Source organism: Penicillium chrysogenum, assembly GCF_028827035.1.
Source record: "Penicillium chrysogenum strain IBT 35668 chromosome Unknown utg000005l_segment0_segment0, whole genome shotgun sequence".
NCBI lineage: Eukaryota > Fungi > Ascomycota > Eurotiomycetes > Eurotiales > Aspergillaceae > Penicillium > Penicillium chrysogenum.
Window position 1 is genome coordinate 3,511,504 of NW_026622753.1, and position 17,977 is coordinate 3,529,480.

The 17,977-nt window shown below is 49.3% G+C and overlaps 10 protein-coding genes across 10 annotated transcripts; 5 read left to right on the plus strand and 5 right to left on the minus strand.

Moving 5' to 3' along the window:
- Positions 1–48: 48 nt before the first annotated feature.
- On the plus strand, positions 49–760 carry N7489_009722 (GNAT family N-acetyltransferase; the record flags this gene model as incomplete). Its single annotated transcript, XM_056715472.1, has 2 exons — positions 49–185; positions 220–760. The coding sequence occupies 2 exons, from the start codon at positions 49–51 to the stop codon at positions 758–760; spliced, it is 678 nt and encodes a 225-aa protein (XP_056563094.1).
- A 468-nt stretch (positions 761–1,228) lies between these two features.
- N7489_009723 (uncharacterized protein) lies at positions 1,229–2,665 on the plus strand (the record flags this gene model as incomplete). Its single annotated transcript, XM_056715473.1, has 1 exon — positions 1,229–2,665. The coding sequence occupies one exon, from the start codon at positions 1,229–1,231 to the stop codon at positions 2,663–2,665; it is 1,437 nt and encodes a 478-aa protein (XP_056563095.1).
- Positions 2,666–3,119: 454 nt separating this feature from the next.
- N7489_009724 (uncharacterized protein) lies at positions 3,120–3,517 on the minus strand (the record flags this gene model as incomplete). The annotated part of the gene is made up of 2 exons (XM_056715474.1): positions 3,120–3,389; positions 3,449–3,517. 2 exons carry the CDS (start codon positions 3,515–3,517, stop codon positions 3,120–3,122), a joined length of 339 nt encoding a protein of 112 aa, XP_056563096.1.
- A 685-nt stretch (positions 3,518–4,202) lies between these two features.
- Positions 4,203–4,858, plus strand: N7489_009725 (uncharacterized protein; the record flags this gene model as incomplete). Its single annotated transcript, XM_056715475.1, has 3 exons — positions 4,203–4,419; positions 4,498–4,720; positions 4,774–4,858. 3 exons carry the CDS (start codon positions 4,203–4,205, stop codon positions 4,856–4,858), a joined length of 525 nt encoding a protein of 174 aa, XP_056563097.1.
- Positions 4,859–5,670: 812 nt separating this feature from the next.
- On the minus strand, positions 5,671–7,358 carry N7489_009726 (sugar porter family MFS transporter; the record flags this gene model as incomplete). The annotated part of the gene is made up of 3 exons (XM_056715476.1): positions 5,671–6,063; positions 6,089–7,202; positions 7,264–7,358. 3 exons carry the CDS (start codon positions 7,356–7,358, stop codon positions 5,671–5,673), a joined length of 1,602 nt encoding a protein of 533 aa, XP_056563098.1.
- A 2,454-nt stretch (positions 7,359–9,812) lies between these two features.
- Positions 9,813–10,685, plus strand: N7489_009727 (uncharacterized protein; the record flags this gene model as incomplete). The annotated part of the gene is made up of 1 exon (XM_056715477.1): positions 9,813–10,685. One exon carries the CDS (start codon positions 9,813–9,815, stop codon positions 10,683–10,685), a length of 873 nt encoding a protein of 290 aa, XP_056563099.1.
- Positions 10,686–12,071: 1,386 nt separating this feature from the next.
- On the plus strand, positions 12,072–13,481 carry N7489_009728 (uncharacterized protein; the record flags this gene model as incomplete). Its single annotated transcript, XM_056715478.1, has 1 exon — positions 12,072–13,481. The coding sequence occupies one exon, from the start codon at positions 12,072–12,074 to the stop codon at positions 13,479–13,481; it is 1,410 nt and encodes a 469-aa protein (XP_056563100.1).
- A 386-nt stretch (positions 13,482–13,867) lies between these two features.
- On the minus strand, positions 13,868–14,601 carry N7489_009729 (peroxiredoxin family protein; the record flags this gene model as incomplete). The annotated part of the gene is made up of 5 exons (XM_056715479.1): positions 13,868–13,903; positions 13,962–14,108; positions 14,165–14,328; positions 14,393–14,505; positions 14,552–14,601. 5 exons carry the CDS (start codon positions 14,599–14,601, stop codon positions 13,868–13,870), a joined length of 510 nt encoding a protein of 169 aa, XP_056563101.1.
- A 1,002-nt stretch (positions 14,602–15,603) lies between these two features.
- Positions 15,604–16,827, minus strand: N7489_009730 (sugar phosphate isomerase/epimerase family protein; the record flags this gene model as incomplete). Its single annotated transcript, XM_056715480.1, has 2 exons — positions 15,604–16,420; positions 16,481–16,827. 2 exons carry the CDS (start codon positions 16,825–16,827, stop codon positions 15,604–15,606), a joined length of 1,164 nt encoding a protein of 387 aa, XP_056563102.1.
- Positions 16,828–17,204: 377 nt separating this feature from the next.
- On the minus strand, positions 17,205–17,829 carry N7489_009731 (uncharacterized protein; the record flags this gene model as incomplete). The annotated part of the gene is made up of 2 exons (XM_056715481.1): positions 17,205–17,345; positions 17,407–17,829. The coding sequence occupies 2 exons, from the start codon at positions 17,827–17,829 to the stop codon at positions 17,205–17,207; spliced, it is 564 nt and encodes a 187-aa protein (XP_056563103.1).
- Positions 17,830–17,977: the final 148 nt, after the last annotated feature.

Below are 17,977 nucleotides of genomic sequence, written 5' to 3' on the forward strand. Positions count from 1 at the left end.
CCGGATCTCTTTTATTTGGATTGACTGTAGGGCCCGATCATCCGCAAAATGGGTTCAGGTAACGGAGACTCTGTTGATCAGTTCGCTATCCTCACCCCTCGATTGATCGTCGTTCCCACCCCAATTCAATTCATACCGGGCGCTTTATTCCGACCTACATGCAAATGTGGAGTTCTGTCAAATGGGTTTCGGGCATCATTTTCCAGCCAGGATATGGAGTGATAAGGAGACACATGATGTGATCCAGACGCGTGGTATTGAGCGTTGTTGGCAAAGACGCGGGTTGGGTGATTTTGCCGTGGGGTTGCGCGGACCATCCACATTCGGGCCTGATAATCACTCCACACAAAATGACGATTTCACCACGCTCAAAGGCGATGACTATCTTCGGGTTGCGGGCCTCAATAATATCGATCTCGCTACCTCCGAATGGGTCGGGTATGCAGGTCTCCGTGATGCCACAACAACCTCGATGCCGTTACGTGTTCCTGGAGATCCTGCGCTGCCACCATGGGTCAAAATGATTGAGCTACGCTACGGTGTCTCGCCGAAGTTCTGGGGCCAAGGAATTGCACAGGAAGCATCCAAGGCGATTATGCAGTGGTCGGTCGATGAAAGAGGGATCAAAAGATTCATCGCCGAGACAGAGAGAGAAAACAGCAGAAGTGCAAAGTTGTTGCAGAAACTCGGTTTTACACCGAGTGGCAAGGATTATTGGAAAGAACCGAGTGAGCTGGAATGGAAGTGCGCTGCTAGATGATCTTGAGATCTCATACCGTATAGTCTCACGTTCGGTGCAACTTCCCCTACATAGTTGCAATCCGGCCCTGCCGTTGCTTGCACATCCGTTCTCTGTGGGATTTTGCCCAAAGGACGTTGAATGCACACCAAAAGATAGCCAGCCATATGACCAGCATGGCGGTTGTTGATTGGATCAAAGATACAACCATATCAATCTCAAATTGCGTCAACACTAGCCTTAATAATCTTGCAGGTTACTCCCAACGAACAGTCATCCCACAGCTGGTGTCTAGCAACACTGGCCCATCACGTCCTTAGCTGCAATTCCGACAAGGTGGAGTATTTTGACATCATCGCTTACTTTTGTACAGTTGATGGATGAGCAAACACCCCTCATTTAAAAGAGACTCACATCCTATGGACGATATCTCTCAGACAATGGGAATATATTTTTCTTTCAAAAACAACCAGGAAGCGACATCTTGTCATGCCACCCCGTTATAAAAGTGTTGCTGTAATCGGCGCTGGCCCATCTGGCATTTCTGCCGTCAAAGCCTTACAGGAAGAAAAGATTTTCCAAACCATACGTCTATTCGAGCGACGAAGTCACATTGGGGGGACCTGGCAATACGATGAGATTCCCGATCCGTTTCCATCCCAAGAGTCTTCCAGTCAACAAGATCATGAAATCCCAAGTCGCCTTCCACTGCTCAGACCTCCTTCTCCTGAAGATGTAACGTCCCGCACGGGCATTTACGAGGGTCTAGACAGCAATGTCGGCGCGGAAGTCATGGCTTTCACGCACACTCCCTTCCCCGAGATAAATTCAGCATCGTCAACAAGACAGTTAGGGCGGTCCAACCCAACCCGGCCGTTTCGGGTGGTGAAAAAATACTTGGAAAATGTATTCCAAGTCTACCTTCACCTTGCCTTGTTCAATACGACAGTCGAAAAGGTTGAAAAGCGAGACCAAAAGTGGACAATATCACTTCGTCAGTCCGGCCATGGGGATGGTAACATCCCCAAGGACTATTGGTGGGAAGAGCAATTCGATGCTGTAATTGTTGCATCGGGCCACTACAGCGTGCCTTTTGTTCCCTTTATTTCGGGGCTAAGTGATGCCTTCGCGCGCTATCCGACTGTATTTAAACATTCAAAGGCGTTCCGAAAAGCAGACGATTACGTGGACAAGCGTGTGGTGGTTGTTGGAGGCAGCGTCTCGTCAGCAGATCTTGTCGCCGATTTACATGCTATTGTGAAAGGCCCCCTCGAGCTATCCCAGAGAGGGAAGAATGAGGCTCTCCAATCCGCATGGGATCTACCTAATGTCAATATTAGGCCAACAATCAAAGAGATCCAGACAGTAGAGAAAGGGATCAGGGTCGTGTTCTCCGACAACAGCCTTTTGGAGGGCGTGGACAAGATCATTTTCGCTACTGGGTACAAGTTGTCCTATCCATTCCTAGTTCCAAATCCCGTGACCTCCAACAACCGGTTAGCAGGGTTTTACCAGCACATTTTCAAGATCGGGGATCCATCTCTGGCTCTGGTCGGTCAGGTCCGTGCGGCGATCAGCTTCCGAGTTTATGAATACCAGGCCATTGCTGTTGCCCGATATTTTGCCGGAAGAAATGCGGTATCCTTGCCAACGCCACAAGAGCAGGACCTTTGGGAGGTCCAAAGACTTCAATACAAAGGCCATACAGCCCTGTTCCACGAAGTAAAGCCTGACTTTAAAGAATATTTCGATTTCTTGACAGATTTGGCCGGCAACCCAGCGCCGGGCACAGGGGGTTACCCACTTCCCCCTTGGGATGATCGATGGGCAGAACAAGGTTTCGAGATCTTACGACGAAAGGATAAATACTGGAAGTCATTAAGAAGAGCAGCGGACGGATTAGGGGTAACAGCGGCTAAATTATGAAGTCAACAATATCTGCCGTCCATGGAAAGACAAGAAATATATAATGCAGCTTCGCTGTCCCTTCCAGTATACTTGAAATTACCCAGCCCTGCTTGAAATCTAACGAACTCTAACAAAGCCGACCTCACTCTAAGTCTTGACGAAAGCACCCAAACCGCAAAATTTTAGCTTGTCCAATCGTCTTCCGATATCGCAGGTGGTCATGGCATGTCAGACATGAGGCCGTATCGGGGTTGCCAAGGCCCGGCCCCTTGCACCACGGTTGCCGGATCGCCAAGCCTTCAAAGCTATAACCTAGCCCTACAAGGCGCACCGTTGTTGTCACCAAGGAAAGGGTGCCCTCTCCAATTGAGCTAGAAAACCTTCAACTTCTAGTCAAAATAGTCAATAAGCACGTAATGTGTCGGCATCGGCTGCTGCCATACCTTCAATCTCTTTCGTCTTTCTTCTCACACTATCGTTTGATAATCTCCTCCAAGCCTACCGCTCTGTCATCAGCACTGATCCTCCTTCTACCGGCTTGTTCTCTGCGTATATTCAGTTCCCAGATGTCTCTTGTTGCGTCCAGTCTAGTGGCCACGTTCGGGTGGCGGACGCGATGGGTTTTGGCTTCTGAGAGGTCGGCGTCGTCTTCCCACGCAACGACACCTTGGAGCTTCTGCCACCCATCCCCGTCGTATTTGCTGTCCAGAGCACCACAGCTGTTTGCCAGGTCTACCCGACGCTGTAATACTGTAATATATCATGTCGTCACTGGATAGGGCGCCCGTGGATAAGGCGCACTGGACGCAGCTGCGACCTGTACGATAGAAATGCATCATAGATGATATAGATGAATAGGGCTAAATCCATAGTTTCGTTATACAGTTCGCTAAAAGTTATATGACTACAAATATTTTTTCATCCGGTCCAGCACCCCCAAAAGGGTTAGATACGGAAGCAACGGGCCGAATAAATTCTCTTTGCTCACCGGGTACTCGTCTAGAAGCAAAATCAGCGGGAACAACACAGAAACTCATTGGAAACCCCTCCATTCACGTGTTTAGATGGAAAAGAAAGAATGAAATCTAGATCTCAACAGAATATGCCAACTGCACATTCAACCATTTTCTAAGTTTTCTAGTTCCTTTGCAGCTTTCGGCGCGGATGAGCGGACTGCCATGCCCATTATGGTACATATGACCTGGCCCATCTTTCCCTTTGATAGTGAATGCAGGACATAACACTGCAGGAAATAGGAGTTTCCATTTGTAGCCAATGAGTGAAGTCACTGCAAGTTCAATGCTACTCTGACAATCCTAGTATTGGCTCCGATCTGTCTCGGGCCCCATTTCCCCCATAAGACCTAGCCCCAACCACCCACCAATCGCACACCACGAATGTTTCATGGTCTGTCGACCTCGAAAATGGTTGGTCTTCGCTCAAGTACTAGTATAGCGTAGGAGTAGACTATACTCTCATATATAAATTCCTTACTCCCAAGGTTCCTGTGAGATGAACATCCATTTCTCTATTATCCCCAGATAATTGGGCAGTCATGCTCGGATTTCTGCCTTACGGTGTACTGGCCATTGCTTCTGTTGCGGCAGCATACTCTCCTACAGTCTACCTCATTCGACACGGGGAGAAACCCAGTGATGGAGGAACTGGATTGAATGCACAAGGAGTCCAACGTGCACAATGCCTTCGCAAAATTTTCGGCGAGAATTCCGATTATAATATCACCCATATTATGGCGCAAACACCTAAGAGCAGTATGGTTATACCCTTCCCCTATGCGGCTTTGGCACGCAGTATTATAGACTAGACCAAGGGCTAATATGAATGGACAGATGGAAAACGCGCCCGTCCCCGCGATACCGTTAAGCCGCTGGCTGAAGACCTCGGTCTCACTGTGGATACGTCTTGCGACCGGGACGAACCAGATTGCGTTAAGGACTTTATCGATGGCTACGACAAAGAAGGCAATATACTGATTTGCTGGGAGCACGATACACTGACGGACATCCTGGAGACACTGGGTGTCGATGATGCGCCACATTATCCCGATGATAGGTCAGTATTGCTCATCTCATGAATTTGGCTTGACTTCCCTAACATTCATATAGTTTCGACCTCATTTGGACCCTCCCGGCGCCTTACGACGAAATGTCTAAGGATACTTACGAGGATTGCCCCGAATTGAATGATTAAATAATCCGCGCTAGTCCCCGGGTGTTGGATGCTTCTAACAGCTCATGCTCAACTCGGCCTTTTGTCGGCCGGATTATTTTTATAAGTCACATTTGAACAGAGGATATCATTGAGCATCAAGTGTCATTGTGAACTTATTGTGTATTTACAGCGTGAAAGAAGACCTTCTGACATTGATATTACCCATCTGATTTTGGATATCCACGGGTCCGTTGCACAGTGGACTGGATTCGTCTGTGGCGCAAGTAGCAGTATGTAGAAATTGCGACTAAGCTCATCGTATTCCTTTCTGGGCTTCCAGGGGTTAGCATCACTTATATCAGTCATGTCTATGTACCCATCCATCAATTATTTTGACCGGAGAACCCGGGGCTGTCTTGACTAACATGAACCTCTTAGTACAATCCCCATCTTTGGCGCTCTGGTCTATTGACTTGAACTTTAGAGATTCCCCGACCTAAATGGTAAACAAGCCAATTTTTTACAACCAGTCAAACCTCACAGCAGACACTGGAGCACAAGTCGACGAGCAATTCAGCAAGATAATTCCGTGACCAGTAGCAGGAGATTATCGTTAATTTATCTTGGCTTACACAAACTACAATTTGAACATACACAGAAAAAAGCAAGAGGGGCTCGGACCCCGTTGGTATTTCGCGGTTAAATCATGATTAGGAGACTTTGGGGGTAATAGCCCGACCACGTGAAAGGAATAAAAGGCAACTTGTGCAATTAGTAAAGGCTGGATCCATTTACAAAATGGAAACGGCGCAGTGAATGAGATTCTGCACTGAGTCATGGACGCTAGGTACCTATTCAACCTGCGCAATGGTGGCATCTTTCTCACTGGACTTGGGAGCTGGGACGGTTCCTTCTTCTGCGCGAAGATCTGCCGCCTTATCTGACTGAATAGCTCCCTGCTCCAGCCTGCGAACATGATGGTACTGCACCGCGGTCTTCCAGGGCGTAAGACCAGGAGTGCTGAACATGGTTTCAACCTCCTCCAGGGTTTTGCCAGCTGTCTCAGGGAAGGCGAAGAACACATGGACTGTCATTGTAAAGCAAAAGACCCCGAAGACCACATAAACCTTCCATTTGATATTTTCAAAAGCGGGAGGAACGAAGTAAGATAGGGCGAAGTTGAAGATCCAGTTAGACGACGTTGAAAGTGCGACAGCCTTGCCACGCAGGCGAAGAGGATAGAGCTCAGGGGGGGTAAATCCAGCTGACAGGACCCCAAGTTGGTGCGTAACTGGCGACGAAAAGATAGGTGCAAGCGATTACTCCCTTAGCAGCCTGGGGAGCCGCAGAGAGATCCCACGACTGTTCAGGGGTATGGTTGAGACCACCTGGTGGAGCTGGCTTGCCGTACGATGCCATGATGCCAGCGTTGGCAAACATGAAAACCATCATGAGGGTAGAACCGATCAAAAGCGGGGTGCGACGACCCCAGCGGTCAATAAAGAGCAAGGCTAGAATGGTCATCACCACGTTGATGACGTACTGAATCGAGGATGCGACAAGGTTCGAGTTTCCAGTGAGACCGGCCATACCAAAGACGTATGTAATGTAAAGCATCATAACGTTCATACCAGTGAGCTGAGACCAAATTTGAGTGAACACACCGAGATGGGTTCGGTACAGCATGGGGCCCTTGAAAAGGTCGAGGTACGAGGCATCCTTGTTGCTGCGCTCAAACTCGACCATTTCACGGATCTCTTGTAACTCGGACTGCACGAACGGCGCATTTCGGTCACCTTTGGCATGGACCGAAGCTAAAACCTCGTGAGCCTCCTCCCAGCGATCTTTCTTGGCCAACCAACGCGGGCTCTCAGGCAATAAGAACACCAAGCCGAAAAGTAGGGCGGCAGGAACCATCTGCAAGCCCCACGGAGTGCGCCATGCAGCAGTACCCTCAAGGAAGCTACAGCCGTATGAGACGTAGAACATGATCAAGATACCCCATGTAATCGCCCACTGTTGTGCTCCCACCACTTGGCCACGCTTACTAGGTTGGGCTAACTCGGCGACGTAGACGGGGACTTGGGCACTGAGAATACCGACGGAAAGACCGTTGATAAAGCGGCCAACGACAAGCTGGGGGATTCCGAAAGAAGAACACACGATGGCACTACCAATGCACCAGATCACTGAGCCAGACTGGATGGCCCCGCGACGACCCAGATAATCAGTTACAAAACCGGAAACTAGAGCGCCCACCCAGGAACCACCAGGCATGGATGCTGAGATACCACCCTGATTGGCAGAGGTAGGGCCACCGCATGCACCCTCCTCGTTGGTACCGTGTTGGTTGAAGAAACACTTGTACTGTCGGGTGCCGAGACTATGAGATAGTCAGTGAGTCACTCCTCGCCCTGATATTGTGAAAGGATGAGAAGTCTTACATGGCGGACATGGAAGCGATATCAAAACCAAATAGTGCGCCGCCGATGACGGCCACCGTCGTGATGACATAGATATTAGTTATTTTGTAGCCCATGATGAGGGTCCGCAAGGAAGTCAGGTCAAAGATGGAGGGAGAAAGGGGAAAAGAAACTAGACAAGTAAGAGCAAGGGTGAGAGACTTTAAAGATACGAAGCTGGAGGAAAAATACGAACCCCAGTAAAACGGTACCTAGGTAAAACATTAATTGCCCAAACAGGAAAGCGTCAAACCCAAAAATCCTAAAAGAAAACGCGGAGATGTGGAGATGCGGGGAAGAAGCGTATCGTGGGTTCCCCGGAATACATGCACTATAGTGGCATTGCTACTACAGATGGATGTACCAATTAATACTCCGTACGGAGAGTCCGTACGGACCCAAAGGAACACTGTAGATACGAAGGAAACGCGGCATTTCTACATTAATATGTTGGACCCTATCAAAGCCAACCTTGGAAGCGACCAAGTCACCGCATCACCAATCATCAGCTGGATATTAAATTAGTCTGTGGTCAGATGCCGGTCAGCCTTGTACTGTATGTAACTTCATGTGTCGCCTCAAGCCACATGGTATCATCGCGTTGTCGGACATTTGCCTATTTTGTTTAAGGGTCTTGTTGGAAGGTCCATGGATGAGAGTCTCCTGATTTCCCCCTCCTTTGTCGACAATACTGAAAAAAAGGTAAAACACAAAACTAACTTTCCACCATTGAGGACCAAGGGTCAAGCATCGCCCCAATGAGAGCCGTCATCCGCTCTGCGTCGATGTCAGAATTGTGATCTTGGTTTACGAGAGGCTTCACTTAGGGCGCCATTTCCAGAAGGCTAGCGGTTAGTTGTCCTTGGCAACACGCCTCTCCCGCTATGATTCGGTGACACGGCACATCTAAGAGGCAACGCCCTCGGGGCCTGTTTGTCCGATGGGCAAACGCTCGTGTCTGTGGTACGACCCGACTAAAAACCATGATTTGCGCAACACTCTGGAAGCAAATTCCATGCTGATGACTGTTGTACCACCCCCTCACAGAGGCTCTCTGCTAAGTTGAACCTCTATCCCAAAATCCCAACAGGCCACATACCTTATATCTTGGCACACCTGTAAAGCGCCACATTGCGGCTGCGGCTGGAGGATTGAGTGCGCAGCCTGCGAAGCCGTAAATTAAGGCGCCAAGTGGGCCATCAAGGCTACAGTTACCAGGTTCAAACATGCCACACGAGACTTCCGCTCTCGGGGTGAAAGCCCGGAACAAAGGGCTGCTTGCTCACGTCAATTGCTGACCACCAAGATTCGGCAGTTTAGGGCCCGGTTTCTTCATCCTACGACGGCTGTCAATGACACGGGGGGCCGTCTCGAGGAGCTACAATCGGGAACGATGCATCACTTTCCCCCTTCTTCCCCCTTTACTAGGTGAATAGTACCCTGGGACGCCCCAGCATCCCTGTCCAAAACCATGTCGCGAGCCGTGTGCATACTCTCTACTGTCGTTTCCCGCCCTCTGCCGCTTCCAACTGATCCCAGGTCACTCACTAGCCGGGTACTAAAATGTGATACACCATATCTGCATATTTTGCCGTTACCCCGGGGCTGAGAATTCATGCAGTTCAGATTGAACAGTCAGACCAAGAAAATGTGTTCAACCAACCGTGAATCCTCCTCTCAAATTACTAGCTTGATTTGGGCCCGTGCCCGAATCCTAGCAGATAGCCGACGCCACTACGCCCGTGGCACTCTAGCTCCCTTTCCTAATGCTTCTTTTGTCCTGGAAGATCCGGTCGACAGTCGTTTATCGAGAGAGAGAGAGGTCACCTTTTCAGCCCCCTTTCCACCACAGCCTACCATGGATCGGGTCCTATTTCCGGGTTTCACGGCCTGGGGATACTCATATGTTGGTGATAACATCTCCATTCATAAAACCAATCATTCGAGCAGATCCTCGTAAGCGTTTGATGTAACCTTGGCTTACTATGGTCGGATATTTCAAGTGCAGATCTCAAGGAATAGTGAGTCACCCGCCTGGCGTCAGACACAACATCTAATGACTGGTATTGTTGTTCCAATATAATTCCTACACTGTGGCGCCACTAGGGTTGCGTTGACCCCGCAAAATACATGTGCACGTTTCTGCGTCAATGCTTCCAGGTAAATACTATATCAGGTGCACTTGGAAGGCTTCAGTGAGCCCATATATTGACTACGAATGCTTCTTATACATTGGCGAAAAAAAAATGTTGTTCCTAACGGACACGAGGTCAGGTTTGCTGCATGGTCTCTTTCCCCTCACAAGTGCGCGACGTTGAAGTCTCTAATAATAAAATCGAAACCACCCAACAAGCAGAGATGGCCATATGCAAGGGATCATCTTTGCAATGACCGGTCAGGTCGCATCCCTTGGGAACAACATCGGGAAGTCTGGCGCCTGTGGCGTTGGGGGTCAAAATGTGGGGGGCCTGCATCCCGCGAATTCTCATTTCCTTCATTTCCCCCTTTGTTCTCTCCGCGAGTGTCACATAATGGGCGCCGCGCCCGATTTAACTGATTTACCGTCTTCTATTTCAAACACCCATCCGCTCAATGTTTTACCACCGCCTTATACAGAGCATGATCTGCAGACTGCGGCTCAAGCCCCCCAACATGACATACCATCCTATAATGAATCTCCCAGTACATCTGCAACCATCAAATTCCCGCCCGCCATGAACGGATACTTTCAATGGAAACTCACAACCACATTTCACCTTGGGCCGACCGCGGAAGAAAAGCTATACGCGGTGTCAACCCCCGCGACTGTTTTCAATAACAAACCCACGGTCGTGCTACACGATGGCCCAACTAATAAGCACCCAGTAATGGCAACGGCCCAGAGTGACAAGTGGGGAAGGACCAGGCCCATCACAATTACCCTCCCACCTCGTCCAGGAGCTCAACGTGCAGATGCCATCGTGGCACAGGTCGTTCCCGGTGGGTCGCTGAAGCATATTTCACCTAGCTACGCGTTTGAAATAGCCGTGGGAGCAAAGGGAACAACACCCGAGAGATTCGAGTGGCGTAAGAGCCATGGTAACGAAATCAAAGAACTCGCCGGCCATTCCTATGGATGGAAACTGGTGCGGTTGACAGGACCGGTGAATAGCGTAGGCGGGAGCAGGAAGGAGCGCGATCGGGGTTATACGAGCGATGGGTTGGAGATTGTGGCTCTCATCGCGCATAACGCTTCTTGGAGCATGACCAAAGGGTTTCGATTCGCCTTCATCGGCGGAGGCTTGACTGGTGCCATGGGAGAAGATTGGGAGATTGTTGTGGTGACTTCTGCTCTCCAAGTGTGGTTCATGGACGTGCAAGGCACAGCTGCTACTGCCGCTGCTGCAAGTGCTGCCACCAGTTAGATCAACCGCGGATCCAGCTCTATTGTATTCTGGGCTTCTAAATTGCGTATAATTCCAGAGGTTGTCTCGACTACACGACCGCACGTATCTCTCCAAGTCCATTGTATTGACGCAATGGCTATATTCCATATTGGAGAGATAGACGCATCGCCGTGCTGAGTTTGCTCGATGGATTTCTGATCGCCCTTACAACATCACCGGTTGGATGTCTTCTCCGTCAAGTGATTCCTTTGGGGTGTAGCGACCAAGCGTGGCGTACTTTTGCCGCTGAAAAGGGATTGGGGTCAACCTGCTTGTGTGCTAGCGCGAGTTTGACCATGGCGTGCGAGGGAGCAACATGTGCACTAGAAATCATGCATGGACTTATGGTACAGCATTGGCATTGGGAGCCACGTGTCTAGGTCGGATGGGCATTGATGAACCTGGCGGCATCTGCGGGAGCGGATATTAACGTTGAAATCCCCGAAAGATGACAATCCGACAATCAAGCTATCGAGGGACACTGGGCATTTCGGGCTAATAATTTGCATATGAGCTTTGTCGCTAACATGGCCCACTCCAGTGTTTTCACGATGTGTACTCCGTACTCGTCTCACTTGTAGGTGTGTCCAAGTCCAATGCCCAATGTCTCAGTTAACCTCCAACTCTCTCCACTATCACCCTCCGCGAGCCCACACTCGGTTTGATCCACCTCTGTCATCGTGGGGTTTTCCATAGTTATGCTGCTCAATATACATTTCATGCCATCGTGTTTTGCTGTCCTCCGATGACTTCTATCGGGTTGGAGCGACGTGGGTGGGATCGTCTATGCCCTATAACCCCGCGACTGCATGACTCGGACACCATCTTTAACACGGAGTATCGTCGCAATGACTGCACATCCATGCACCTAAGTGGCCCTTCGACTGTCAATCTCTGCCCCTCAGACCTAACCACTTCACACCTATTCGTGCGAAATTCGGGAGATACTGTAGAGGACTCGATATGAATCATTTCATCATTTTCTTCATATCTGCGATATCCGGTTGACGAATGAGTCGGAATTATAATCCGAGAAATCGGCAAACCTCCCATACAGACACAATCTCGGGATTAAGACGTCAGAATTTTCTTTTCCCTTAAAAGTGGAAACGAACAATTTACGGCCTCTTAGAGTGTCCGGATATAGATCCACCGGGCTGGGCATATGGCATTGGCCGGTCCGAATCAAAGTTTGATTCTCCAGTGGCCAATTTCACGATAATTGAAATTTGATCTTAAATATGGAGTACTCCTAACTCCTAGTTCACTGCTTTGATCCGCAATTGATTTTTGTGGTTCTTTCCTTCCCCGCGATTTTCATGTGTTCTTATTGTCCGGCTTAATTCGAAGTTCGAATGTGCTATCATGCAGCTGGCACTGCCCAATGACGTACTTCTCTTGATTGGAGAGCAGCTGGAACAGAAAGCAGACCGCTGGAATCTTATCTTTGTTTCCCGTCACTTTCACGATCTTTTTCTCCCGCTGGTATATCGAAATGTGTCTATCAACCACTGGCAAGATGCCAATTCGTTCCTGCATGCCATACTGAAACGACCTGCGCTGGCGCGGGCCGCCCGGGAGCTAGACCTAACAGACTGGCATGCAAAAAGCGTATCAGACGATGACTGCAACCAAATCCAGAGCTCGACAGCTTTGAGGATATGGCTAGATGCTGTATCATTCTCAACGCTCGAAAGTGATCAGTGGGCCCAATATCTTGGACAAGGCCTTTCCGACGCCTGGGTTGCGCTCATTCTCCCATTATTAAGTCAGCTCAGGAATATTTCGCTGGCCTATATGACAAATTCTCCTTATCTGGACCGCATCATGCAAAGGGCTGTGGACTGCGAAAAGCCGTTTTCCGTCCAGCCCTTCCGCCACCTACGCGAGGTCTCTTTGCATCATCGGGAGGATCTGGATCATAACGAGCGCGTTGACAATGCGGGAGGCGAAACTCAACTGTCATCAACACTGCTCCTGCCATTTTTCCAACTTCCATCCGTTCGTACAATCACAGCCAACTCAGTAGTGGACCCTAGTTCCATCACTCCACGCTCCGAGGGATCGACGGATGATGAGACGCCACGCCTTGGCTTCTCCTCAATCACCGACATTGATTTGCGCGCAAGTAGCGGAAATCATGGCATGGAGACGTTGGTTAGTTCATGCGCAGATCTGAGGTCATTCAAATACCAGCACTCGGACTCGCACGTCCTTTCACATGGCTACAAACCATCCGCCTTCTATCGCTCTCTGACCCACAGCAAAAAGAGTCTGCAAACACTGTGGCTGGACCACTATGGCAGCCACTACCCTTTCACCGCTGCTGGGTTGAATCAATCCCATGATGAGTGGTTTGGCTCCCTTGTTGATTTCACTGCCTTGAAAGAAGTGCGTGTGAGACTGCCAAATCTTTTGGACATTCGCTACCAGAACGAACCAACCACGCCGCTCATGGAATGTCTCCCATCGTCGCTTGAGACCCTTTACATCGAAGGATGTGAGGAGCGATATCTGGGCATGTTGGTTTCCCAATTACAGACGGTAATCAAGAATCGCCGGACTCGTTTCCCTCGACTCAGGCGTGTTGATATTGAGGGTGCCTTCCAAAATGTCTCGTCGGATGACGATGATCAGGTGGCCAACTCTGGACCGGAAGTACTTGAAGCTGTGATCAAGGACAAAGTATACCAAGCTGCTGAGCCTTTGCATATAGACTGTGTCAGTGCTGGGTTGGAGTTGCACCTCCACGACCGTGCTCTGTCGCATACTTGATTCCCTGTCCCCATCCATCAGCAACCTTCGGGCTTGCATTCTCCAGCGTTTGATTTGATGATAGATACCACCAGAAGATTTGCATTATATAGACTTGCGTTTGATTTTAGGTCATATTGACGCGAGACTTGAAATTTTAACTGTTTAGATGGTTGAGCAGTCCTCCCCCTCTTCATTCTCTCCAAGTTCTGGATAGGCATCAAGCCGAAGTTCTGGATTATTCTTAACGAACTGTATTGATTCAGACTGTAGATAGTAATCGAAGGTAATATATTCTGTGTTTTCCGCAGAACCCGCATTCTCACATAGAAACGTCCATGGATGGTTCCAAAAAACTTTTGCAATTGAACTTGCAGTGATCAGAGGGTATTCTATAATTTGTGTATTTAAAGGGAAGCAAGAATGGCGTCGGCGCCAGATTTCTGTAGACGAATTAAGCTGTTAGTCAAAAGGACCGGAAAAGAAGAATAAAATGCATACCTTGACAACACCCTTTTCAGTCTCGATCTGGGCATAGCCGACCTTACCGTGATCGATAACGATCGCATACCGGCCTGTGCGGCCCGACGCCTCATCAGCCCAGCCAATGCTCTTGGAAAACTTGGCATCGGGATCCGAGAGGAAAAGCTATCCACCAAAATCAATACCGGTCCCAAAAATGTGCAAAGTGGGGTTAAGCTCACGATGTCATCCCCGCGAACTGCGTTCGCCTTGCCCCAGGCACTCATCACGAACGGATCGTTGAAAGCAACGACCGCAACAATGTCAACGCCCTTCTCACGGAGCTTGGGCAGGTTCTGGATATATCCTGGCACATGGTTGACGGAACAGGTTGGGGTGAAGGCACCTTGTTTCACACGTACGTTAGCATTCCGTCAGGAAGAGGGATACAGCATCAACATCTAGCTCACCGGGAACTGAGAACAAGACGACCTTCTTGTTGGCCCACTCCTGCGAGGCATTGTAGTTGATTGGGATGCCACAGGAGGTAATTTCATCACTTTCCTCGCTCCATGGAATGTACCTGGAGGGATTAGCGTCATTCTTTGCGGGGTTGAGGGTTTACCCACTTAAAAACAACGTCGCTAGGGAACGAGTCGCCGGGCTTGAGTGTAGTCATATTGGGGGTAAAGGTGGATATTAGAGAGAAAAGATATGAGAGAAAAGATACGAAAGAGAAGTTGAGGTTTTGGAAATGGCGGGGTGATGTTTTGTCTCAACATCAAGCTGATTAATATGAGGAGATCGGACCCGGGGCGGAGATCGCCGACCTCAAGCTCCCCCTTCTCCCTCTCTGCCTTTCTTTTTTTATTTGCTGTCTGGGTTCAACTAAGAATTAGAAGTTCTAGTGATAGTGATCATATTTGAAATGATATAACCGCTCATGATGTCTTTTGACTACAAGGGAAAAGCTCACAAACTCCCAAATGGACTCCAGATGAGCCCGTGTGGGGACCCCGCGGACGGGAGACACCGAGCTCCAGTTCAGGAGAGAAAATTGCGAAATCCTTCGAATCTTCAAGATACATGCAAGACGAGATCTTCAATGGGCAGTATTGCCCTGACTTCGTATCTGCACTAAACCATCAAAGTCGGGAATTCACCTTGGACATTTGAACGCTACTCGGGCGCTCTTCAAGTCGCAGAACGATGGAACTGACGCCTGCTGTACACCGGTTTTGGAGCATCATGAGCTTGAGGCTAGTAAATATGAGCAATGCCCTGCTGTCAAACTTAGCGAGACACCATCAGTTACACCGGGAGCTGATGGCTGGGAAGTGAGAACGTTGCCGAACGGGCAAGGAGGCGAGAATGTGCTGCAAGATTGGGCTGGATGGAGGAAAGGGAAGGATTTTGTCGTTGTTAACGGAGGGATTTGCAGCAAGAGGCTGCAAAGATCTAAGATACGAACAGATATTCCAACTCGTGTTACGGTTTACTCTAGTCAAACATTAAAAATGAAAGATTGAATAGAAAAAGACGAGTGTTGCTTCACACTCGACTAGTGGATATATTAGACACTAGACTAATACCAGTAGGGAAGGGGAAAGAGACTGTTATCCTCAGTAAATACAGTTCATGACTTTCAGGTTTCGGACTGGTCGAGCTATATATTCTCCGTTCATAGCTTATGTTTGTGCTCATCTGGCTGTAGTCGTTGTACCACTTGTGCGATAGCATTCTTGCGTTCACCATAACTTTGCCAAAACGCTGGAAGGTACCATGCTGTTTCGCACAAGAGGCGAAGGCCATTTATTCCCCTGGAAGCATGCTCTGCAGGAACACTTTGTCCTGGTTGGTTCAGTGATGTATTAAACACCTCAAGCGAAATTGGGCCTCGGTACCCGGTAGCAAGCACAGCAGCCGCGACAACCTCAACCGGCATATATGCACCTCTGGACTGTTCAAGGGGATATAGCCGATGACTTCGCGACCATGGGAGGAGTGCTGGTGTTTCCGGGTCAGTTGGGGGGAGGAAAGTCGTTGGATTCATCAGCTCCGCATCGCCGCACTGGAAGAAGAATATCCGATCACCTGGTACCGTCGAGACCAATGATGCAAGTGATCCAGTAAGGACATCCAGAGACTCCTCCAAGGTCGGGTAGGCCCGCCCGTGGCCAGCAACATTGTACGGATCAGCAAATTCGACGGCGAGGATATTGAAGGCATCCACGATCAGCCCAACGTTAGGACGATTGGCAAATCGCACAGCTTCCCATGAGGTTGACCATGTATTTCGAGTTGCCCAAGATAGGCCCTCGTATCCAATTTTTAACATACGCCCACCATCGGCTTTTGCGTATGCCGCCGCCATGTCGCCCAGTTCCGCGAGATCTCGCGCGACCGTCTTCAGATCAGAAGTAACCCCCTTGTCCGTGCGTATACTCGCACACATGAAAACAAGATCGGTGTCAAAGGCGCGCATGAATGGGAATCGTCTGTGATACCAATTTAGCATCGACTTTATGATCGGATTACTGAGGTAAGGTATATCTCACTTAGCGACCAACTCAAAGACAGCCTGGCGTTCAGCTGGGTCTTTGACTCCCTCTATTGACCGAAGAGGCTGGGTGCAAGCAATCCGCATTCCCAAGGACTTGACAAAACCAGCCAATTTTCGAGCAACCTGCAGATTTTCTGAAGTCGGTTCCCAAAGTTGGTCTCCCGGTAGTCCATGCTCTTCCAGATACGCGGCCCAACACTCGTCGAACAGGTCGATCCATTGATATCCCGATTTCGCCGCAGCTTCCAGGCGTGGCTCCAAACGATGCTCTCTCCAGTTGCCGAGAGACAACGTGGCGATACCGAATGAGCTGACCTTAGATGGGGGCCAGGAGACTGTCATGATTCCAGATATGGTGGTTGATTCGTTTTCGTCATTAGTCGCGTCTATTGATATAACTAAGGATGATCGAATTACCCTGGACCCGGGTAAATACTACCCCGGTAGCATTTACCCATGTGGCTTGCCTCCACTAGCTGACGCCACTTCACGCCACCTCCACAAACCGGTGCGTTCTTTAATACACCGAGTGAGGTTGGTCGTCTGCATCAAAGTGTATCATGCTATTAGAAAACCAATAAAAAAATTTGCAAGTGTCGTATTGATAGAAGAAATATGCAAATGCATCGGAACATGTGCCGAATGTGCCGAATGTGCAACTGAACGTATCTCAAGCTCGCGCATAAACCGACCAGTTACCCCAGATCCTATCTTCGCAACTAGACACGTGAAACATCTAGAACTGAAACTGGGTGTAAGTCCTTGGCCTTCAGAGCTGTAACGATAGCCTCACATACGGACACTGCTGCTAGTCCATCCTCCGCCGAGCAAAGAGGATCGTCTAAATCGAACCACTCTAGCTAAATGTTCTGCTTGTTGTTGAAACGGATTCCCCTGGGCCACTGGAAGCGTGATGCGTACCATTGGGGCTTTCCAACCAGCCTCCTCGTTATATCTGTCCGCTGTCTCCGGGTTGTAGGTCCAAATCGTGTTTTCCGGGACCGTGATAGTCCCTTTTGTGCTTAGGATACGATAAATACCCACTGGGGTTCCTGCCTTTGGATATAAAGGGTTGTCCCCAGTAGCATCCCGGCCGTATGGGCTCGCCACATTGTCACTCACCAGAGACGTCCCAACATCTGGTGGGGAAACCGCTAGTCTCGGGCTGTTATTGGAACTACTGGTGGTTGGCGGGGTAGCCATCGTATGTCGGAAGCTGTAGAACGCAGAGACATCGACATGTGTGGTTTGGGTCGACCTCTCCGAGAAGATCCAGAGTTTGTAAATAAGGTGCTTCGCGGGGAGATTTGCAGAAGTAACTTGCAGGTTGATACTGTAGCCCATACAGTATATTCGCCGAGATGATAGGAATGTTGGAAAGTATTATATGTTTTCTCTTCTTAGCTTTGACCGGCGTTTATTTTCTGTCTAGTTTCAATATGGTTGGACAATACAGACTGTATCTGTATGAAGGCAATAGATTGATGGTCGT